Here is a 25610-nt window from a genome sequence, read left to right as displayed (position 1 = left end):
TAATGGTAGTCTACCCACATTCACAAACATACAAAAAGTGCTAAACATGCTAAACATCTCAGTCTCATAGTAATTCCTCTTTTAGAAATGTCAGCCAGAAAACAGCCCAATCTGAAAAACTGATGCTTATGACATCACAGGCATCTAACTGCCCCTCCACTTTAAAATAATTGGATATATTTTTTGAGTGGCAGCAAAGTCAGCCAATCAGTAATGAGATTGCAAGATAAGCCAGTAGGGGGAGCCAAATAGGTGCAAAACCACTTGTTTAAAGGGGACAGAGAATGAAAAACCATTTTTACCTTGTCTTTGTTGAATAATGGTAGTCTACCCGCATTCACGAACATACAAAAAGTGCTAGACATGCTAAACATCTCAGTCTCATAGTAATTCCTCTTTTAGAAATGTCAGCCAGAAAATGGCCCAATCTGAAAAACTGATGCTTATGACATCACAGGCATCTCACTGCCCCTCCACTTTAAAATAATTGGCTAAATTTTTTGAGTGGCAGCAAAGTCAGCCAATCAGTAATGAGATTGCAAGTTAAACCAGTAGGGGGAGCCAAATAGGTGCAAAACCACTTGTTTAAAATCCCACACCCTAATAGAGCTATCTGAGAGAGGTTTTTAGGAAGCTTTTAAGGCATTACAGACCCAAACAAATATGTTTTTGTCTACATGTCACATCACAGAACAAAGATAAATACCCCATTCAATCATTCTATGTCACCATTAAAAACCCCCACCCTAATAGAGCTATCTGAGAGAGGTTTTTGGGAAGCTTCTAATGCATTACAGACCCAAACAAAATTTTTTTGTCTACATGTCACATCACAGAACAAGGATAAATGTGACCCGTCACGGAAACCAGGGACTCAAGTCGGCAGCACAAGTTTCGAGAAAATGAGAAACAAAGTTTTTTTTTTTCGAAATTTGTGATTTTCGTTTTATTGCAGAATCTGTTAGTTGAGATCACGAAGAAGCCTCTCCATGTTTGAGATAGCAGTTTTTGTATATTTAAAAGCGTACATTTTGCGGTTAAAATAGGCTTGTTTTTCCGGAGATTCTAGCGTGCAGCGGGGGGCGTCATTGTCTGTGTGTATATTTACATACTGTATAAGCTTGTGTTTTCGCCTCCGCCCCCAAAGGGAACAGCGTGACTACTAAATAAGGATAGTTCGCCCAAAAATGAAAATAATGTAAGTAATGACTCACCCTTATGTCGTTCTAAACTCGGAAGACCTCCGTTCATCTTCGGAACACAGTTTAAGATGTTTTATCGTTAGATTTAGTCCGAGAGCTTTCCCCTTCATTGAAAATCTATGTATGGTTTCCATGTCCAGAAAGTTAATAAAAACATCATCAAAGTAGTCCATGTGACATCAGTGGGTCAGTAAGATTGTGTTGATGCATCGAAAATACAGTTTCGAGCGTGAAGTCACGTGACTGTAGTGACGCGCTGCCCTGTTCCTCAGATATGTTTGCTAAGTTTTTTTTTTTTTCTTCAAACTTATAGCCTGCGTCTCCCCAGACTGTAAAGCTCGGGGGCACAAAACAAAAGAAAAATAAAAGAAGCTGGGGCGGAACAAATAACAGTCAGCCGCATCGTACGTCAGCCGCGTCACTGACTTTATGCAGCGCCGCAGTCGGAAGACGTCAAAGTACCGCGAGAGCTCTTCAAGAAATCTTACGGAGTAGTTTAATTTCGACTCGCTCTCGCGGTACTTTGACGTCATCTGTATGTCAGTTCTTGTAGCGCAGCATGAGTCCAAACACACAGAAGTTACACAGATATCGTTGTATTCTTCATATAATTGGCTACATGTTTTGTCTATCAATATTTTCCATGAAGTCATTGGCTGATGGAGGAACGAGCGAGCCATTGGTAACCTCTCTAAAGGATGTCACGTTTTCGACGGCGCTGTTTGGATGATCTATTATACTACTTCCCTATTTTAAATACAAACTTTGAAGGCGGGTTCATGTGTTTAACGGAGTGTAAGCTCATATACCCTTACATGTTACGATTTAAATAGTCTTCAGATTATATATTATATTGTATTACCAGACATTCATGCGAAATCTGATGTAAACAATCTATATTTCACGGATTATACGCATTTGTGGACAAATATGGTCATTGGATAATCTGAAACAGACTGGATTCGACTTGTGATCCCCACAAAGGTAAAACAGTCATGTTTATTTTTGCGGGTTGTCATTTGGTCATAAAATACTACATATGATGCTAGAACATCTCAAAAAGGGTTTTACAGGGGGCATGGCTTAGCTAAATGAGATGTAAATAAGCCCTATTGTCTCCCCCAGCTGAAAAGAAGAGTCCCTTTCGTCTCGATTTTCTCGGTTTGAGTATTTCTGAGTTCCTATATTCAAATGGCCACAACTTCTCCAAATCTTATCAGATTTCCATGTGTTACACATCGTTGGAAAGCTTAGAAACTGCACTTTCAGAATTCAGAATAACTCAAAATGCCCAGATCCGACTTGTGTCCCTACTTTCCGTGACTGGTCACAAATACTCTGTTCAATCATTCTATGTCACCTTTAACCGGGAGTGATATGACGGACCGCTAATGCCAACATAGTTTTCTAGTCAGTTGAGTAAAATTGTGTGATCTATTGTGTTAAATGCTGCACAAAGGTCTAGTAATATAAGATTTGGGAATTTTCTAAAATGTGACCAGTCACGGAAAGTAGGGACACAAGTCGGATCTGGGGCATTTTGAGTTATTCACAGATTCTAAAAGTGTTGTTTCTAAGCTTTCCAAAGATGTGTAACACATGGAAATCCGATAAGATTCAGAGAAGTTGTGGCCATTTGAATATAGGATTTCAGGAAAACTCAAATCAAGAATATACAGAAAGAAAATTTAACACCTTTCCCTGCCGGGAGAGACAATAGGGCTCATTTAGCTAAGCCATATCCCCTGTAAAGCCATTTTGAGATACAGATGTTCTAGCATCATATGTAGTATTTTGTCCGGATGACAACATGCAAAAACTTTTTACCTTTGTGTGGATCACAAGTCGAATCCAGTCTGTTTCAGATATGTGAATCATCCAATGACCATTTTTGTGCACAAATGCGTATAATCCGTGAAATATAGATATATAATCTATGGTTTCCATCAGATTTCGCATGAACGTCTGGTAATAGAATATAAATTGACATCGTAACATGTAAGGGTATATGAGATTACACTCCGGTAATTTACGTTCCAGTAAACACATGAACCCGCCTTCAAAGTTTGTATTTAAAATACGGAGGTAGTATAATAGATCATCCAAACAGCGCCGTAAAAACGTGACATCATTTTGGGATATAACCAATCGCTCGTTCGTTCCTCCATCGGCCAATGACTTCATGGAAAATATTGATAGACAAAACATGTAGCCAATTATATAACGAATTCAATGATCTCTGTGTGACTTTTTTGTGCGTTTGACTTCATGCTGCGTTGCAAGAACTGACAGACAGATGACGTCAAAGTACCGTGGCATACTTTGACGTCATCCGACTGCGGCGCTGCATAAAGTCAGTGACGCGCTGACGTACGACGCGGCTGACTGTTATCTGTTCCACCCCAGCTTCTTTTTTTTCTTGTGTTTTGTGCGCCCGAGCTTCTTTACAGTGGAGACGCACGCTAAAAGTAAAAAAAAACTTAGCAAACATGTTTGAGGAACAGCCACCTCACTACAGTCAGTGACTTCATGCGGTTCACAACAGAACCGAAAGAGAAGACAATGCTGAATAAAGTTGTAATTCTTGCTATTTCTGGACCAAAATGTATTTTCGATGCTTCAACACATTCTAACTAACCCACTGATATCACATGGACTACTTTGATGATGTTTTTATTACCTTTCTGGACATGGAAACCGTACATAGATTTTCAATGGAGGGACAGAAAGCTCTCGGACTAAATCTAACGTTAAAACATCTTAAACTGTGTTACGAAGATGAACAGAGGTCTTCCGAGTTTAGAACGACATAAGGGTAAGTCATTAATTACATTATGTTAATTTTGGGGTGAACTATCCTTACTTAGTAGTCACGCTGTTCCCTTTGGGGGCGGGGGTGAAAACAAACGCTTATACAGTATGTAAATATACACAGAAAATGACGCCCCCCCCGCTGCACGCTAGAATCTCCGGAAAAACAAGCCGATTTCAACCGCAAAATGTACGCTTTTAAATATACAAAAACTGCTATCTCAAACATGGAAAGGCTTCTTCGTGATCTCAACTAACAGATTCTGCAATAAAACGAAAATCACAAATTTAAAAATAAAAACTTTGTTTCTTATTATCTCGAAACTTGTGCTGCCGACTTGTGTCACTGGTTTCACAAATATTAAGATCCCCCTGGTGTTTTTTTAATGAGCTGTCTAATAACTGCTAGTTTGAAAGCTGTTGGAACGTATCCTGGTTCTAGTGATGAGTTAACGATATTTAAAACTGGGTCTGACACTACAGGGAATACGTCTTTTACTAATTTTGTGGGAACATGGTCTAATATACACAACGATGTTTTGGGTGATTTTACTAATTTAGAGAGATCTTCTATTGTAGTAGCTTTAAGTGACTCAAGATATCCATGTGGTAATATAGTGTTAAATGTACTATTGGCTAGAGCGGTGGATGATTGCGTAGCTTGGATGATATAACCATAATAACCATAATTTTGTTAGTAAAGAAGTTCATGAAGTCGTTACTGTTGTGTTGAAGTTTAGTAACAATTCTGTTTTGTTTTTAGTCAATTTCGCAACTGTGCTGAAGAGGAAACGAGGGTTATTATGATTTTCTTTAATAAGCTTGCTGATATAGGTAGATCTGGCGGTTTTTATAGCCTGTCTATAGTGTTGAACAGTCTCTTTTCATGGTGTATGCCATACCTCTAACTTTGTGCATCTCTAATTTCGTTCCAGTTTTCTAGCTACCTTTTTAAGGGCTGCAGTATGATGGTCATACCATGGAGCCAACGTTTTTTCTTTGATTCTCTTTTTTCCAATGGGAGCATCGGCTTCCAGCTAGCTAGAACAAATGCTGTTTAATTTTTCTATTACAATATTCAGATCTTCAACAGTTATCTGCTACATGATTCATTTGGGACAATTTTGGAAAAGTACTAATAAAGCTATCTTTACTGGTGGAAATTATTGTTCTGCATAATCGGTACCGTGTTGTTGACCGGGCGATTCTATCTAAAAGTATGGTGTACGAGACAAGGCAATGGTCTGAAACAGCATCTCATTAATATTGAGCCTAAATTACAAAATTAAGTCTAATGTATGTTTACGGTAAAGCCTGTTTCCTGGCCTGGGCCCTGGATAGTCAGACAACATCACAAGTAAGACTATTGGTTTCGAGAGAGTATAGCACTTCCTTCCCGGGACGGATGGAGGCCATCTCTCTTTAGCAGGTCAGGTCTCCCCCAGAAATGCTTCCAATTGTCTATAAACCCTATATTATGCTGAGGACACCACTTTGACATCCAGCCATGAAGTAACACGAATCTACTGTAAGTTTCATCCCCGGTAGGCAGGGAGGGGACCAGAGCATATTACATTTTCTGACAGTGTTTTTACAATTTTTTACACACTTCTTTAAAATTATTTTTGGTGATCTCCGACTGGCAGTCTGGTGTCGTTTGTGCCAGTGTGGATAACAATCTTAGAAAACTTATGCTTAGCATTAGTCAGCACTTTAAGTTTGGATCTAATGTCAGACACTCTGGCTCCTGGTATACATTCGACTATGGTGGTTGGTGCTCTATTTCAGGGGTCACCAACTGGCGGACTCTGGTCAGAATCTGGACTGCGAGATGCGTCCATCTGGACCGCAAAGCCTTTTAACACAATAAAATACATAAAAAACAAATGCTATTTAACTATATTATAAAATCCAATTTATATCAGGCACATATATGGTCGGCCCAGTAGCGTTATATGGGTCCTACATCGACATAGATTTCGAGTGCTGCGCCAGCGCGAACAGTCACAGACAGGTGTGCAGGGAAAAAAAGCAGAGAGCCTCATCTGCTCGCGAGTCTGTTGCGGTTGTCAAAAGTGGGGACATTAAACACCATTACGAAAGTAAACATAGACACTTTGATTAAACTTACCCTCAGGTCCGAGCTAAGGGTGCAAAAAATAAATGAACTAAAAGCCCAGTATGAGAGACCCACACAGAGCTATGAGTCATCGAGCTATCTATGAGTGTTCACTGAAAATACAGTGGATTTTAGGAAAGCATAACAAGCCCTTTACAGATGGGGAAATAGTAAAGGAGTGCGTGGATGCTGCATTTTTGGCTCAACGTATAGTTGCGAGTCAGCATTCTCAACAGAGATGGGACCAAGTCACACATGTGCAAGTCTCAAGTAAGTCTCAAGTCTGAACCTTCAAGTCTCAAGTAAGTCCCAAGTATTTTTTTTCTTGGGCAAGTCAAGTCAAGTCAAGTCCTGTAGTAGGTCAAGTCAAGTCCAAGTCAAGTCACCTTATTATTGTAATTTTACTTGCAGAATCTGATCTTAATAAAGTGAAAGAAAGTAACAGAAAGTAACTATCAGTAAATTACAATAATTTGGATTTGCATTGTAAATACTCATGTTCAGTAAAATACATCATGGAATCAAACAAAATAGTTACTTCATTAATTATTTATTTTTCACTTCTGCCAACCGTGTTTGAAATTTTCAACATTGAGTCCATATAACAAATAACAGCTTAACATCAAACAGACTCCTCTCTGAAAACCTTCCTCTCTCTCAAACACAGTTTACGTACAACATTAAACTTTGTTACATTTCTCTCTCTCTCTCTCTCTCTCTCTCTCTCTCTCTCTCTCTCTCTCTCTCTCTCTCTCTCTGTCTCAAACATGCGGCCAGAAAAAACGAGCGCGTCGCACCGCGTGGGCGTCTCTTCTGTTCGCGCGCCTACATTTGAAATAACGAACTTGAGCGCCCAAAAGACGCGACATGTGAACCGGCCCTAACATTGTAGAATCAAGTCATTTTTCTCTCTGTGTGTGTGTATGTGTGTTCAGGTGGCAAACTTAGAAAAAGTAGGCAAGTCTTGTACCGCTTTGAGGCTGTCGTCTGGCTGCCCGTGATTTTAATGTTGCATGTCTTGCAACGCACTGTTCGTCTTTTGCCATCTTGTTGAAGCCGAAAGCATGACCCTCGGTACCCCTCCTGCTGACATGTTGAAATCTGATCTAAGTGGGCGTGGTGTGCATGTGCGTACGAGAGGACATGACTGATGATAATGTTGTGATTCAGTCATGACAACGCCATTCTCAGCCTGCGCTCCAGCTGGGTCAACTTTATTTTTTAAAATAATTTATATAGTTTATATTCAAACTGAAAACATAATGTGTTTAACACTCAAGTCATTCAAGTCATCATGTCTCAAGTCAAGTCAAGTCCCGAGTCTTTAACTTCCAAGTCCGAGTCAAGTCTCAAGTATTTTATTTTTTGTCAAGTCAAGTCACAAGTCACAAAAATAGTGACTCGAGTCCAAGTCACCAAGTCACAAGTCCCCATGTCTGATTCTCAACTCTTAACATTATCAAAATTCAAGAATGATCAATTAACATTTTTCTTAACTAGGACTTTTTATGCTTTCGTCTTTTAGTTCAACTTAGTTCAGCCTACTTTATTTAATTTTCATTTGAGCTTATTTACATTTGTATAGACTTGAAGGAACAGTACAAATTAAGAGAGAAATGTTTTCCTGCACTTTTTCATTTTTCCAACACTGGCAGTTTACTTTTGCATGTTTGTCTTTCTGACTGATATTACTGATGATTTATTACCAGTGCAACTTGATGCACAGAAGAGAGTGTTCAACATCACATTTAGTTAAGTACAGACAATAAATGAGAATGAAGGTAACATATGATATGATTTGAGAGAGGTTTGTGTTCATTGATTGTGATTGTTAATCTCAGTTTAGCAGAAAAGAGCACTTAAAGGGAAACTTCACCCATTGCATTAAGCTTTGTATCGATAGAACCCCAGTCATGTTTTTGAATTGTCGTGAATCATTCCCTAAGTTTCTCCTGAGATGGGAGAAATACTCATTTCAGTGAGGCACTTCCTTCTTTCAATGATGTTAAAATCGTCATTTTGCGTCATTGAAAGAAGGAAGTCCTGTATCTTTGTTGAGTGTGAAAGACTACTCATTCCTCATTTTTCCAAGGTGGGGGCTATGGGTGGGACCCACACACGCTAAAGACCTATTACAGATCAGTGGGTGGGACTTACGAAAATATACGAACACAGACGGAAAAAAAACGATCAGCCGCCATCTTTATGCTAAGCTAAGCTGAACAGTTGTTGTGGAGCGAGCCAGATTTCGTGTTACCATAACAGCGGAAGTTAATCATTATGATATAGAAAAGGGTGATTTCGCAAGCGTGATGCTCTAATCTGCTGTTCATTGCACCTTTATGAGCCACAATACAGCAAAGATCTCAGGCAGATGGAGGAACAGAAGCCCGAGGAGTAGGCCGGAGCCTGGGCTTCGTCTGAATAGAGGAGCCCAGGGAAGACGCCGCAACCATCGGCCTCTGCTGCGTAGAGAAGCTTGGAGAGACTATTGCCTGTACTCTCGCTGTGTGCCTTCTTTTTTACATTTCTGCATCAGATAAGGATATGGACGTTTGTTTGGTGAAGGTTTCCAGGCAAGAGGGCAACTTTGCGCGCGTTTGGACATTTATTTCACAGATGCGTTTCGGCTTACGAGGAAACGCGCTGCGGAGTATATGAGCTTGGACGGACTCTCGCTTTGTGCTTTCGGTTTAACATTTCTCCATCAGATAAGGATATAAAAGTTTGCTTTGTCACTGTTTCGGGGCACTTTGCGTGTGCTTATTTCAAAGACGTGTTTCAGCTTACGAGCACAAGCTCCAAGAGCTGAGGCAGCGCGCCTGTGGAGATATTGTGCAGGGGACGCATTTGTGTGCAGGATGCAGGGATAAACTGAGGTCTGACTGTAGAGTGAGTGTTTCTATTTTCTTTGTTATACTAACGTGGCATTTATGTACACAATAGCATATCTGAGCGGTGTTTTATATGTCTATGTGAAAGCAATGAGGCTGATATTACACAGATGTAATTACAGTAAACAAGAGACAAAAAGAAAATTGATAAACTAAATAAACATTTAATATGCATACCCTTTTTTAAGTACTTGGAAAGACATTCGTACTGCGGATCTGAAACCGCACGTTATTGTTTGAATAAGACTTTGCTACACACCAGGCCAGAGTGTTATTGTGTGTAACACAATGTAACATCACATTTAAAAGTAAATCATGATTGGTGTCTGTCAGATACAGTGTTTTTTCTAACGTGGCATTTATGTACACAATAGCATATCTGAGTGGTGTTCCGATTAATGGGAGTGGCTTGCAGAGCTGTGCATTGTGGTGCTTAGTGGGAGTTGTAGTTTTTCATACAAATGTGCTCTTAAGTCACGTTCTGTCTTTTCTCGGTCAAATAGGCACAAAATTCTAAATGTATGTTACATTTCGACTACAAATATGACCCACTTTCAACAAAGATTAATGTTATTATCGATGAAATGGCCCTTTAAACAGCATTAAAATTAGATCCATTTTGTGAAGGATTATTTTATGCTTATACACATAAAGAAACATTATTCAATATACTTGATAACATTATATTTTGTTCAATAAAACAAATATTTACACTAATTTCTTTAGTCTGGCGAAAGCCGTCAATTTATGTTTTTAAGTACATAATTGTCCGGACCTTGGCTGTTGAGGAGGGTTCATTAACTGCACCTCCACCAATTTTAGTTGAAGACCCCTGCTCTATTTCAACGCTCCCGAGTATAAAATCACCAATAACCAGGGCACTTTTAACAGAGAATCTGTTAGATAGAACCACAGGAGCGTGAGGTGGGTGCCGGATACGACTATGCCGCCTGACATTCACCCAAGCAGGCTTTATGCTAGCAGACTATATGCTAACACTGGGTGTTTACTGGTAATACTGTAAATCATTTCACTTAGTAATACTATTCAAATGAAATTAAATGTGTGTGTGTTATCAATATTATAATCGTTCTTATCATTTACTTTATTCAATCTGATTTCAGTTCACTTTCTCGCCATCTGTGTCGCCCATTCCCATTAAATGTCTCCAGAATGTGCGTAAACATGGGTCAGAGTTTGCTTACAGGTGCACAAATTCTGCCGTAATTTTTTTGCGTGGCAAACGCACGTTTTCAGCCCCGTTTTGTGCGTACGAATTTTCCAACTGGAAAATTCAAGCCCTGCCTTAGGGACATGAGGTTTATCGAACAGGAAACTGAACATTGGAAAATACTTATTATGGAATTACCACTAGGGAATCTGCTCATATGGAGCACTGAGGCTGGACACACATGATCACCTGTAAAGGGGCATACCACATATTTTGGGCCTGGTAGCACAATTCCTCAGCTAAATTGGCTACTGGTGCGTGCTGTAGGTATCAATTTGGGAAACACTTTGAGCAAAACTAATTTCATTCTGAGGTTGTACAATCTTGAAAAGGTATTGGGTGTAGCCCAGCCAGCTGCTCTACAGAGGCATAATTTGCTAAACCCAAGATGAATGGAATGTCCTCACACTCCCAAAGGGCAGAGCTTGGTAAACCAAATTGTATTCACAATTCAGTGGGCTAACCTCTGTTTGGAAACAGCTGTTAGATGTCAGATAGAGGGACAAAACATGTCCTGAACACAGTGGCAACAAGGCTGGGTCAACCTTATAAAGGGGAGCTCTTGTTCCATATAGGGCAGTGTTCTTCAATCCCAACCCTGGAGAGCCGGTGTCCTGCAGAGTTTAGCTCCAACCTTAATCAAACACACCTGCAAGCTAACCAATGTCTTCATCATCACTAGAAAATCACAGGTAGGTGTGTTTGATTGAGGTTGGAGCTAAACTCTGCAGGACACCGGCTCTCCAGGATTGGGAGTGAAGAACACTGATATAGGGGGTAGTGGTAACCTCTACCCATTAAAATGTAGATATTTCCAAGATCTGAAGGTGTGGCAACATATTGGTTTGATGGCCACACGATGTGTGCCATAGCACCATGCTCATCTCGTGCCTGCAGTCTGAAGTCAGTGCTGAAGTCGTCTTATATGCATTAACTTGAGCAGTATTCCTGCTGTCAAGGGTGCCATATGCCCCAGGAGCCTCTGAAAAAAAAGAGCTTACAACAGGGGGCCTGTCCAGCAGCACTGTAAGCATTCGTAGACAAGGTAACCTTGGAAGAGCCTGTGAAGCATATTCTGGCAGTAAAAGCAGAGCTTCTTGTACACTTACAGAAAGAAAGGCTCTTGGGCGACCACAAAGTTCCTATAGCATGCTCTCACACAAAGAGCATAAGCCATCCACAAATGCTGCTTCTGCATGAGCTGGGCCCAAGCATCTGGGGCAAAGACTATGGCTGTCTGAAGGCAAGATGTACTAACCACATCACGCAAGTACAGGCAGAGAGGAATCTTAAAAAATATGCTGTCCACTAGTGCATTCTTTTAGAGGAAATTCACTCTTTAGAGAAAATTTACAGGGGGAACTTCTTGCACATAACAAAAATGGAGAGAGACCAGTGAAACTGTGCCATAAATCCAACAACTTGCGAAACATCACTGAAATCAATAAACATAATGTTTGTAAACCACATCTGCTCTGAAGAACACATTCAAATTTTTAGGAGCAAGCCACCTCCTTATATAATGTCTGAGGCAGTGATATGCAAATTCCACTCATCAATTCTCATTTTCCATATCTGAAGAATCAAAAGTTGTTTTCTTAAAGATGAACCCTTAGTCTCACTAACCGACAAAATGTTGTGTAAACAAAGAAAAGCACTGCTTGTGAAAATAGACAAGTCTTTAATTGGACATTTAGTCACAAAGACATAGCCTGTGAATCAGCATCTTAATGTGATAGCTAGCCTGGTGTCCACTGCAGTATACATACACATAAGCACACACACAGGGCTTGACAATGACAACTGTCAAATGCAGCACTCTTGGGTTCTGCATCTAAACTCATATTAACTTAATAGTACTTATATGTACTGTATTTATAATGTTTGCCTCTCTATGACAATCTCTGTTTGAAACATAAAATTGCAAGTTGTTTGCAGAGACGACTTTAAAACAGCAGCTGTCAGAACAAGATACAAGTGCTCAACTATTCTTTCTGTTTACAGATGTGATTTAATTCACAAGTCAAATTGACTTAACCACGAAATGTATCATATTAAATCTCTCAATATCTAACCAGAAGAAGATTAAACATCTCCACAAACACTGTCACCAACTTCACCTATAACAAACCAGTTTGAGTTGAATACACATACTGTACAGTAGTGATGCATGGGTCATCTCATAACCCGTGGGTTGGTGCAGAAATTGTCACAGTTTGCGGTGCGGGTTGGAGTAGTTAATTTAAAACAAAATAAAAACATGTATGTTAGTAATCTCTAACAAAGGTCCTTTACAAAAATGCAATTATTTCACCTTTTTCTCAAAATTTGGTATTATTAAAAAAAACTACCAATTTTTAAGAGGTACAAAGGGAACAATTGCAGATAGTATAAAATGTTTTTTTCCCTTTTCCCTTGCATAGCTTTCTCTGTGATGCTCTCTATACTTTGGTGACTGAGCACCAGTGGGTGATGTGAGGATGTAAAATAGGTGTTGTTGTCTTGCTTTTAGGGGTGTTCCTATGCAAATGATTTGCCCATGAGACGTCACACATTCAGTATCATCAAGATAATTTCGGAGCTTATATAAATTTAAATCTTATTTAAAAACATTTAAATGAGGAGGACATTTTAGCTATTAAAATTGCAGGGTGTAATAAACATACGCACAAGGGGCGTGGGGGGCTTTGGTTCACCCTCTTTTAACTAAAGTGTTGGGGATAGTTTTTCCTACAGTCACTAAAGTTGGTAAACACATTTTACTCATCGAACCGGACAAACTGAAATGTGAAAATTAGCTCCACCTAGCAGGAAGGATTTTTTGACAACTTCATGGGGTGAACTTTTTCATGAGTATATTAATAAGATTGTCACCAAACTTGGTCAACTGCTAAAACATTAAAGATGCTAAACCACATTACAGATTTTTGCATAATTTTTTTCTGATATCTTCTGCGTGCAGTGGCTTAGATCAAACATGAGCTGTATGCCACCAGTCATACCACCAACTGAGAAGAAGAAAGTGTGTCACTTATAACAGGGGTTCTCAACCTTTTCTCAACTTAATTCTTACAAAAATTTTACTATGATTTTTGTGATAAAAGTGTAAAAACCATTTTACATTTTTGGTCGTATTTGCAGGTGCACGGTCACAGAATATGCTGTTATTCACAGTAATTTGTATATTTGAACAGCCTGTTTAAGTATTGTTTACAATGTTTGTAACATAACGAGGGGCAACAAATTTGAGGACAAACAAATTGAGGTGTAAGAAGCAGGAAAAATGGGCACGCGTAAGGATTTGAGCGACTTTGACAGGGGCCAAATTTTGATGGCTAGATGACTCATAGCATCTCCAAAACTGTAGCTTTTGTGGGGTGTTCCCAGTCTGCAGTGGTCAGTAGGCCTACCTATCAAAAGTGGCGCCTGGAAGGTGAACTGGCGACCAACAGACAAGCTACTGTAGCTGAAATTGCTGAAAAAGTGAATGCTGTTTCTTATAGAAAGGTCTAGTGTCCATGCCTCAACGGGTCAGTGCTGTTTTGGTGGAAAAGTGGGATTTACATAATATTAGGCAGGTGGTCATAATGTTATGGCTGATCATTGTTTGTTTTGCATTAATATTGTTTCTGCAATACTGTGTATGGTGAATTTTACTTTAGTAGATTTCTAGTTCTTTAATTTGATATATTGTTGTTTAGTATAATCTGCATAAACATGTAATTTTTTCTAAAATTAAAGTAAGTTTTCTGCAGGTGATGATCCTTCATAGACTAGACCGTCTCATTTTAGTTTGGCTGCATTCTCCTAAGACTTAGGGTGCATCCCAATTTGAAGGCTGGATCCTTTAAAGGACGTGGACTTTGAAGGTGGGATTCGGTGGTTGAAGGATGCAGCCTCAAAAATCCACAAAACGACCTGAAATGAGATGGTCTAGCCTATACGGAGGGAGTTATTTCACCTGCTGTTTCTTCCACTGCGCCTGTCAGTGGGACACAAAAAAATAGAGCCAAGATATTTTATTTGATAGAATTTTATGCAGACATATGCACAGACAACAAGCACAGTATGCAGACAACATGCACCGTATTACAGCAATAATATTAATCCAGATAATTAAAACATAATTTATAATAGTGAAACAGTGACAAGGCCCTTTCATTAGCAAAATATATAGTTTAATTTAAAGGCATGATCTCTGAAAGCCAATTTTGATATTTGAAATCACCTTAACCAACACGCCCCTACCCCAATAGAATCTTGACCTTCTTTTGATAGACCCGCCCCACACATAGGCAACCTAGACAATGATGTTGGTTAGTAGACGTGCCCCTTACTGCTGATTGGCTACAAGTGTGTTTTGGTACTCGGCCCCGACTCCCTTTTCCAAAGTGTTTTTCATAAATCATGCACTCCGCCTTTAACTACTGTTATAAATGTTTATTTTAAAATTCCCAGACGTCACAGGCGGTAATCCTTATTCTCCATTTACACATAGCGCTAAATTACTGGTTGTCTTAAAAACTCTCTTATTGGTAAATTGGCAGCACTTATTTACCAGAAAGGTTCTGTTCACCCATGATCTGTTAACTGCAATTTACTAGTTAAGGCTGTATGTGTAAAAGGGACTATTAAGACATTTAGAATTTTGACAGAACTCTTTTGATTCTCCTACTGATGATTTTTTTATATTCAGAAATGGTCCTGACAAATTATTTTGCAGCTTTGATGGAAAGTATGGCTAAATGAATATTAGGCTATATATGTGCAATTCAAAATTTGGCACCTGTCATAATCACAAGAATGACCTTACAGGACATGCACAACTTGAGTCCGGTGCCACCTATTGGTCAAAAAATTTAAATTTACATATACAATTATACAATGTTTTTTAGACCAGAATCTTTATTGTTTTAACAAGGTGTTAATGGCCAGCAATATTTCTTTTTCACACTCTTTATTTAGATACACAAATACACAAAATACAGGATGTACACTAAAAATATATATAAATATATTTTTTTTTAGAATGAAAGGCCTTTTCAGACAAAAGTCAGTATTAAGTGTTACATTTCTTGAGAGCATCTTGAACTCTTTTGAGGAGCCTGAAATCATTAGAGTTAAAAATTAGGTTAATTTAATTTACGTCACTTCAGTGTAAGGTAAGGCTAGACTAAACTACACTTTATCTTATCATTTTATTCTGTTTTTAAATAATGCATACAATTATCCTGTATTTTCTTGTTGCATTCTAATGAATAGACAGAGAAGAAAATATATATGGCCACTATACCATTGCAAAAACAAAAAATAATGGTGGCCTAAGAATTTGCATAGAACTGTAAAGGTATGTTATAACAGTTTCTTTTGAAAATCAAAATCCACAATGTATTAAGCTAAAAGTTAATGTCAAGCCCTGACACGTACACACACAAACACGCACAAGTTTAATTTTCAAGTCCATTTACCAAAGCTGACTTTCTTACTAGCTTTACTGTTATTTATTTATTTATTGCTGTTACAGCCTGAGGAAACAGTTAGACAACAATGTTCAAAAATTATTTTTATTTATTAATAAACATATTCATAACAAGTAGTTTTGGATCCTCCTGGCTTTTTATTGTTGGATAATATATGGATAAATAAAATGCGCAGTTAAAGGTGTGTATTTATCTACTGCACACCTATCAATTCGATAAAGTATGAGTGGGCGGAACTTTATTTAATTGATAGGTGTGCAGTGGCACTGTCAATTCGATAATTTACCCCACTAATGTACAAAGCAAAGGATATAACTCGTCCTCTGTTATCCCTGCCATAATGTCCCTGGCAAAATATGTAGATATTAGAAAGTATATTGACATTAGACAGCTTTAGAAGGGTTTGGAAGAGAATAACATTTGGCTATTGTGAAATAGATGTCAGTCATCTGTGAAGACATTGGTCTAGATTTTCAGGTGACATTTCCCCAATCATATATCCATCTTTTGATCACCCTTTCCTATAACTCCTTTTTAATAATAAAAACTACTTAATTATTAAACCTATCTGCAAGAAATCTCCCCTTTTCTTTTTTATGTGATGGTTTTTGAAGAAATTTCTTTTGTTCTTCATGGACACTGACCATAGTGTTACCGTGTATAGTCCTATACAGGTTTGCAATTAATTTAACATTTAAGTAGTGCAGTAAATGTAATTATGCATTTATTATGCATCAATGTGCCATGAAGAACACAGGAAAAAGTGTGGTTTGATCCTGTCCTTCCAGTCTCAATGATATGTGCATCTTAGCATTATCCCCATTTTCTTTTAACATTAGCATTTTCTATGTTAATAACTAATATATTTTTACAAATATAATTTGTGTCATCTGCTTACAGGGTCATCTTCAAAATCCTTATAACATTGACTCAAACGGCAGAGGTGATCTTCAAGTCAATTTCTTTAGTACAGGTTAGCTTATTGTTACAACATTATGTCAAAGTTACCAGTGAAAAGTTTAACCAAATGGCACCAAGTAATTATTTAATTAATTATTTATTATTAATAAAAGAACAATGGAATGTATTAATCTTATATACATCCTGCTGGGTTTTAATTGAACCTAAGCTGGGTTGTTTTAACCCATTGTTTGGTCAAAAATAATAATTTTCTGGGTTAATTTAACTATGCTATGCTTGACCCATTTTGACCCAACGCTGGGTTGAAAATAACCCAGCATTTTTTAGAGTAGTAGTATTAGATAATGCATGGTGTGTGTGGCAGCTATTATGGAAAGATTAATGGAAGGTACTTTTAGGAAGGTATTCCCTTGTAAATAATTTTATAAATGGTGCCAGATGGTTGAGGCTTACCTGCCAAATAAAAATTCCCTATTCAGGGGACCAGGTAACATACAAAACCAACACATTTTTATAATACAACCCCAAATCAGAAAAAGTTGGGACACTGTAGAAATTGTGAGTAAAAAAGGAATGGAATAATATACAAATCTCATAAAACTTATATTTTATTCACAATAGAATATAGATAACATATCAAATGTAGAAAGTGAGATATTTTGAAATGTCATGCCAAATATTGGCTCATTTTGGATTTCATGAGAGCTACGCATTCCAAAAAAAGTTGGGACAGGTAGCAATAAGAGGCCGGAAAAGTTAAATGTACATAGAAGGAACAGCTGGACGAGGATCAATGTTTAGGAATAGGAATGTTGTCCCATTCTTGTCTAAAACAGGCTTCTAGTTGCTCAACTGTCTTAGGTCTTCTTTGTCGCATCTTCCTCTTTATGATGCGCCAAATGATTTCTGTGGGTGACAGATCTGGACTGCAGGCTGGCCATTTTAGTACTCAGAACCTTCTTCTACGCAGTCTTGACATTGTAATGGACTCTATGCACGGCAGCGCTTGACGTGTTTCAGGATGCTGGACTACTTCCGCCAGTCATAGAGCGCTATGATATTAAGGACCGTCGGTTGCCCAAACAGCCAAAATAACACAGCAAATTTTGTTTATGCTTGTTTACTTTACATAGAAATAACTTATACTCCACACTTAATACCATAATGACATTTAAACGTATGAAAGTATATTTTTAAAGACGGGAGGACCGAACTTCTAGCCACCACTGCTGTGTCATAGCATTTACAGCGACTCACTGGAAAGCATGCCAACTTCTACACTGCTACCCTGTATCTGCATTACCAATACTTTTAGATAAAAATTGGACTGATAACAGTGCTATTCATCTGTTGTTGATATACAAATTTGGTATGATTGTTATTATCAGTACTAGCGAAGATAACATCTTTGGTTCCCTTTCAGTCGGTCACTACGACGTCACGTCGTGACCGACGAATTGGGAACTCGCTTAGAGGGACCAATCTGCTTCGAATACTACTAAAACGCCAATGAACTTGGCATTGAGATATTTGCATAATGCTGGCGCCGCCCCGCCAGGTGCGTATATAAGCAGCAGGTGCAAATAGGGAAATTAGCTTTTTATCGCTTCAAAAGCCGGCAGTATCTGCTACTGAGAAGCTACTTTACTCTGGTGGGATTCGATTGCTGAAGTTGGTTGGACTAGCAGTACCACAGCGGACGCTTCGCTTAATTCCACGGCTCTACATCTGTTTATTGTTTTGAGTTTAGTGTGTGCGTTGCCTTCCTGTGCGCTCATCAACTAAGCATCTGAGTGAATTTCCCTAAAAGAGTGATACGAGAGAGCTTTGTGCCTTGTTAAAGGCAGCCACTCTCTCGTATATCCGGACATCAGCGTCCTTTTCAGGATGGCTTTTCGTCCGTGCGATCTTGGGTGCGGCAAATATATGGGTCCGAAGGACGGTCACGAGCGTTGTCTTTCGTGTTTGGGCATCGAGCACGCAGAGGCAGCGTTCGCTGGGGGTAAGTGTTCTCACTGCGAGAACATGTCCCTTGTTGTCTTTCCTCCGGGAAAAGCGCAACCCTCGTCATGCGAGTGCTGAACGCCGCCACGGTGCGGCCGTGAAGCTCTCTAAGGACGACCTCCGCATCACTGTGCTGAGCCGGTCGGGGGATTCGTCCTCCAGCTCTCAGCCTCCTCATCCACAGCCGGTTGATGTGCCGATGGAAACTTCAGCGTCGTGTTCTACGATGACTCTAGAATCCATCGTGCCGCCCTCCGGGTCCACTGACGCCGCAGCATCCGAGGGTGGGCCTCCTCCCCCTGACGTGGACCCCGACGCCCTTACTCCCTCTGGTCGGGTTGGGACGCCGGAGTTCGATCCAGAGATGGTGGCCGTGCTCGCTCGAGCGGCGGAGACCGTAGGGTTAGAGTGGGTTCCCCCCCTCAGCCCGAACCGTCCCGCCTGGATGATTGGTTCTTTGGAGCTGCCCGGGTTTCACAACCCTCTCCACCGGTGCCTTTCTTCCCCGAGGTGCACGAGGAGCTGACTAGAACCTGGAAGTCGCCGTTTTCTACGAGATTACGGCCGTTTCAGCCCTCCCCCCTCACCTCCCTCACCAGCGGAGCCGCTAAGGGTTATACGGGGATCCCTCCTGTGGAGCGTGCGGTCGCGATGCAGCTGTGTCCGGCCAACGCTCCCTCTTGGAAGGACCGCCCAACCCTCCCCTCTCGTGCCTGCAGACAGTTCTCCGGTTTAACGGGGCGCTGCCCACCAGGCATGTGGAGAGGCGGCTTCAGCCCTGCACGCTATGGCGTTGCTGCAGGTTCACCAAGCGAAGGCCTTGAGGGATCTGCACGAGGGAGGACACGACTCGCCTGTCCTTTCGGAGCTCCGGGCTGCCACTGATCTGGCTCTTCGCGCTACGAAGGTGACAGCGCAGGCAATTGGTCGTGCCATGTCCACGATGGTGGTCCAGGAACGCCACTTATGGCTATGTCTGGCAGACATGTCGGATGCGGAGAAGAACAAGTTCTTGGACGCTCCAGTGTCCCAGGCTGGCCTCTTCGGTGAGTCGGTGGAGTCCTTTGCCCAGCAGTTCTCCGCCGCCCAGAAGCAGACGGAGGCGATCGCTCAGATCATGCCCCGGCGCAAGCGACCTGCATCTCGCCCTCCAGCGCCGGCGGGCCCGTCTGCTCCTCGCCGAGGGTGCCCTGTGGCGGCTGCCTCCACCCCCCCCACTAGAACATCTTCCAGGCCACGGAGGGGGAACAGCCGTCGACAGCCCGCCACGCCCGCCCCACCCGCTTCCCGTGGTAAACGGAAATCGAAGCGGCCCTGAGACGGGCGACCTGGACTCGGATGGGATCACTCTACGGGAGACGGTGATGGCATCGCTCCCTCCACCGGTAGAGGGCCGGGTGGAGAATCTTTGGTTTCGTTTTGTTTCTGTTCCGCCGGCTTCTCAGCCGGCACCCACAAAACCACAAAAAGAGTGCATTCCTATTCCTTCTCCAGGTTTTCAGAGGATCGAGAGAGATGTGAGCGGGCATTTACATGCTCTTCCTCCCTCTCCTCTATCGCCAGCGGGTGTTCTGAGGAGTTCCAGCTCTCCGCTGAGGAGACGGGACCACCAGCACCCTCCTCGGAGTCTGTGCTCTCCGCTGAGGAGACCAGACGACCGTCACCCTCAGCGGGCTCAGGTCAGTGTCACACACACACATACTGTAGATACTTATGCTGTCTCAGCAGACGTACCGGCAGTACCACCTGTCCCGCTCAGCCGCCCCACCGCGGGTACCCCGGCAGTGCCGTTAATTCCCCTTGTACGGTCCCTGGGGGCTTGGCTTCAGCTTCCCAGCCCGTCTCATTGGGTTTTACGCACTGTTCGCCTCGGTTACGAAATTGGGCACACACCCAAATTCTCGGGCATTCGTTTCACCACGGTGAAAGCGTCCGATGCACACGTACTGCGTGCAGAGGTCGAAGTCCTGCTGGCGAAGGACGCGATCGAGCCGGTCCCTCCAACCGAGATGAGGTCGGGTTTCTACAGCCCGTATTTTATAGTACCCAAAAAAGGCGGTGGGTTGCGACCGATCTTGGATTTGCGCGTTCTGAACAAATCTCTGCAGAGGAGGTCTTTCAGGATGATAACACCGAAGCAAATATTCAATTCAATTCGCCCCCAAGATTGGTTTGCGGCAATAGACCTGAAAGACGCGTACTTTCATGTGTCCATTATCCCTCGTCACAGACCGTTTCTCCGGTTTGCATTCGAGGGACGGGCATACCAGTACAAAGTTTTACCGTTCGGGCTATCCCTCTCTCCCCGTGTGTTCACGAAAGTAGTGGAGGCGGCGTTAAAACCCCTCAGAGAGAGCGGCGTTCGCATATTGGCTTACCTCGACGATTGGCTTATAATAGCGCATTCTCGACGGACGCTTTGCGAGCACAGAGATTTAACGCTTCGGCATCTCGCCCGTTTGGGTCTTCGGGTCAACTGGGAAAAGAGCAAACTCTGCCCCACGCAGAGGATCTCTTTTCTCGGTATGGAACTGGACTCGATCGATTTATCGGCGCGTTTAACAGAAGAGCGCATCCAGTCAATTCTGACTTGCCTCGGTTCATTTCGAGGGAAGAATGCGGTCCCGCTGAAACAATTTCAGAAGCTCCTGGGGCATATGGCAGCAGCAGCGGCCGTGACACCGCTCGGACTGCTCCATATGAGACCGCTTCAGCGTTGGCTTCACGATCGAGTCCCGAGGAGAGCATGGCGCGCCGGCATCCATCGTGTAGCTATTACACCTGCGTGTCGCCTAACATTCCCCCCGTGGTCGGACCCCGCGTTTCTCAGGTCCGGTGTGTCCATGAGACAAATCGCTCAGCATGCTGTTGTACACACAGATGCGTCCGACACGGGCTGGGGTGCCACGTACGACGAGCTTACAGCTTCAGGGGTGTGGACAGCACCCCAGTTGCACTGGCACATCAATTGCCGAGAGTTGTGGGCAGTATATCTGGGACTTGTACGCTTCGCTACGGAGCTGCGAGGGAAGGATGTACTAGTACGCACCGACAACACTGCGACCGTTGCGTATATCAACCGTTTGCGCTCCCGAAACCTGTCGCATCTCGCTCGTCATCTCCTCCTTTGGAGTCAGAAGCATCTGAGGTCCCTTCGTGCCATTCACATTCCGGGCTCGCTCAATACAGCGGAGGACGCGCTTTCTCGAGCTGCGCGCCCCGGCGAATGGCGACTCCACCCCCAGACGGTCCAGCTAATTTGGAAGAAGTTCGGTCGTGCGCAGATAGACCTGTTTGCGTCGCCGGACGATACCCACTGTCGCCTATTTTATTCACTAACCGAGGGCAGCCTCGGCGTGGACGCTTTGGCGCACAGCTGGCCTCGGGGGATGCGCAAATACGCATTCCCCCCAGTGAGCTTAATCGCACAGACATTGTGCAAAGTCAGGCAGGACGAGGAGAGCCTTTTACTGATCGCCCCATATTGGACGAGCAAGAATTGGTTTCCAGAGCTAATGCTCCTCGCGACAGCCCCTCCCTGGCGGATTCCCCTGAGGAAGGACCTTCTTTCTCAAGGAGGGGGCACATTATGGCACCCGCGCCCCGACCTGTGGGATCTCCATGTGTGGTCGTTGAGCGCGCGCAAGGTTTAGGTGATTTACCACAGGCGGTATCTAACACAATCGACGCGGCTCGAGCTCCGTCCACGAGACGGGCTTACGCGTTTAAATGGAACCTTTTCGTCACCTGGTGCTCTTCGCAACGCGAGGACCCCAGAGAATGCCCTATTAACATCGTGCTTTTACATCTTCAACATAGGTTAGACGGTAGGCTGTCACCCTCCACCATTAAAGTTGATATCGCTGCTATTTCTGCTCATCACTCACTTATCAACGGCAGATCAGTTGGCCAGCATGATTTGGTTATTAGATTTTTAAGAGGCGCTCGTAGGCTAAACCCCTCGCGCTCTCCTTCTATTCCTCCCTGGGACCTGTCCACGGTGCTGAAAGCCCTTCAGGCCCCCCCGTTCGAGCCTTTGCAGTCTGCGAGTCTGAAGCTTTTATCAATGAAAGCTCTGACCCTGCTAGCATTGGCTTCAGTGAAGAGAGTAGGGGATTTACATGCATTCTCTGTTGACGATTCGTGCCTTCAGTTTGGTCCTGCTGCCTCAAGCGTAACATTGAGGCCCAGACCAGGCTACGTGCCCAAAGTTCCCACCACTCCATTCAGAGATCAAGTGGTGAGCTTGCAAGCGCTGCCTCCGGAGGACACAGACCCAACCATGGCTTTGTTGTGCCCCGTACGCGCACTGCGACTCTACGTGGATCGCACGCAAAGCCTCAGGACCTCAGACCAGCTCTTTGTTTGTTATGGTGGCCAGCAGAAAGGGAAAGCTGTCACTAAGCAGAGGATGTCTCATTGGATAGTTGATACTATCACCCTGGCTTATAATCTTCAGGGTATTCCTTGCCCCTTTAATTTGAGAGCGCACTCCACACGGAGTGTTGCCTCATCTTGGGCTTTAGCTCGTGGTTCCTCGCTAACAGACATCTGTAGAGCTGCTGGTTGGGCGACACCTAATACGTTCATTAGATTTTACAGTGTTCGTATCGAGCCTGTATCCTCTCGTGTTCTTTCCTCACCAGGGAGGGCACGGAGAGCAGACTCGCAGGTCGGCTTGCAGCCTCCAACTGATGCTTCATGACTGTGTCAGTATGGAAGGCCTTCAGAACAAAGATGCGTAATGGTTTGAATTGTTCTTCCTCCGCTGCCTTGGCAGCCTTTGTTGCGGAGCATTGGCTGTCAGCCTTCACTAGTTGTATCCTCGCGAACCTACGTGTTGGCTCGGGCTCCACATTGTGTCCCACCGGGTTCCTTTGTGAGTATTTTTCCGTGGGGTTAATCCTACCAGCCCACGTTTCCCTTAGCAGAGCACTGCTTTGCTTACACAGCCACGGCTGTCTTTATTCTTATCGTCCACCATTAGCCCTTAAGAGGGGCGGTGGCTTCCGCAGCGTTCCTATCCCGCTCAGGTAGGGCGCTTCCCAGTCGCTGGCACTTCTGTGGGTTAAAGGAACATCTAGTGACCGGCCTTTCTGCCCTATCCTATTTCTCCATGTCCCCGAGGGGATTTTGGAGGATTCTCTGCAGACACTGGAAGAGGTCAGCCCCTAGTGGCGTTTTGGTAGGGATTCCCAATTCGTCGGTCACGACGTGACGTCGTAGTGACCGACTGAAAGGGAACGTCTCGGTTACGGATGTAACCCTCGTTCCCTGAAGGAGGGAACGGAGACGTCACGTCCCGTCGCCACAGGTGCTGCCACCTGCTGTTACGGCCGGTCACACTTTCCGGCTTTCTCAGCGAAAAAGAAGCTAATTTCCCTATTTGCACCTGCTGCTTATATACGCACCTGGCGAGGCGGCGCCAGCATTATGCAAATATCTCAATGCCAAGTTCATTGGCGTTTTAGTAGTATTCGAAGCAGATTGGTCCCTCTAAGCGAGTTCCCAATTCGTCGGTCACGACGTGACGTCTCCGTTCCCTCCTTCAGGGAACGAGGGTTACATCCGTAACCGAGACGTTATACAAGCTAAATGTTAGAACAGTAGAAACTCATATTTTCGATATTTATGTATTCTTTATTAATAACAAATGCAAAAGACAAATGGAAAATTAATATCAATGACAACAAGAATAACTTCAGAGAAAGAAAAAAAAAACACACACACAACAAACTAAATACACAGGATAACAAATAATGGGAAAAATATTTCTACAACAGACTTTACAATAGTAAGCCTTTTTTGCTTTGTTCTTTAGATTCTCAAATGTGTCAGGATAACTCAAAAATAACCAAGTAAAAATGTTTTGACAATCGATGTGTATATGAATCTCTTATTTTACCTGACACTTTAAGATTACTTTAACATACTTTACCATTACAAAGACGTAATATATTACCAGCGTGATTAGCCTGCTGTTCGAATCGTAAAAATAGCACAATGTAAGCTCTGCTAGTACAGGCTAGCTGAACATATCTTAATGATTATACAGAGACGACACATAAAACTTGTAACCTTTCTCGAGTTTGCACATCTGGACAATTCTTCACAAATCACAGGTTGTAAATTTGGGTAAATTCAGCAAACAACCGAGTACATTTTAGCGATTCTGCCGTCAATCCGCTTTAAATATCCCGTACCGGAAACTGCATAGCAGCCTTGAGTCAAACGTGGAAGTTAAGCGTGCATAGAGTCCATTGATGCGGTATGTGGTCTGGCATTGTCATGTTGGAAAATGCAAGGTCTTCCCTGAAAGAGACGACGTCTGAATGGGAGCATATGTTGCTCTTAAACTTGGATAAACCTTTCAGCATTGATGGTGCCTTTCCAGATGTGTAAGCTGCCCATGCCACACGCACTCATGCAACCCCAAACCATCAGAGATGCAGGTTTCTAAAATGAGCGCTAATAACGACTTGGGATGTCCTTGTCCTCTTTAGTCCGGATGAAATGGCGTCCCAGTTTTCCAAAAAGAACTTCAAATTTTGATTCGTCTGACCACAGAATATTTTTCCACTTTGCCAAAGTCCATTTTAAATGAGCCTTGGCCCAGGGAAAACGCCTGCACTTCTGGGTCATGTTTAGATATGGCTTCTTGTTTGACCTATAGAGTTTTAGCCGGCAACAGCGAATGGCACGGTGGATTGTGTTCACAGACAATGTTTTCTGGAAGTATTCCAGAGCCCATGTTATGATTTCCATTGCAGTAGCATTCCTGTATGTGATGCAGTGCAGTCTAAGAGCCCGAAGATCACGGGCATCAAGTATGGTTTTCCAGCCTTGACCCTTACGCACAGAGATTGTTCCAGATTCTCTGAATCTTTCGATGATATTATGCACTGTAGATGATGATAACTTCAAACTCTTTGCAATTTTTCTCTCTGA

At 42.6% G+C, this 25610-nt stretch overlaps 1 protein-coding gene across 1 annotated transcript in view; it reads left to right on the top strand.

Annotated features, from left to right (window-relative positions):
* Positions 1–25610, top strand: part of syk (spleen tyrosine kinase) — a 109177-nt gene that overhangs the window by 19236 nt on the left and 64331 nt on the right. Inside the window, 1 exon segment of the mRNA XM_065240645.2 lies at positions 16638–16710. Within this exon segment, the coding sequence (XP_065096717.1) occupies positions 16638–16710 (73 nt within the window).

Source organism: Paramisgurnus dabryanus, chromosome 10 (genome assembly GCF_030506205.2).
Source record: "Paramisgurnus dabryanus chromosome 10, PD_genome_1.1, whole genome shotgun sequence".
Classification (NCBI taxonomy): domain Eukaryota; kingdom Metazoa; phylum Chordata; class Actinopteri; order Cypriniformes; family Cobitidae; genus Paramisgurnus; species Paramisgurnus dabryanus.
This window is presented reverse-complemented; position numbering and strand designations above follow the sequence as displayed.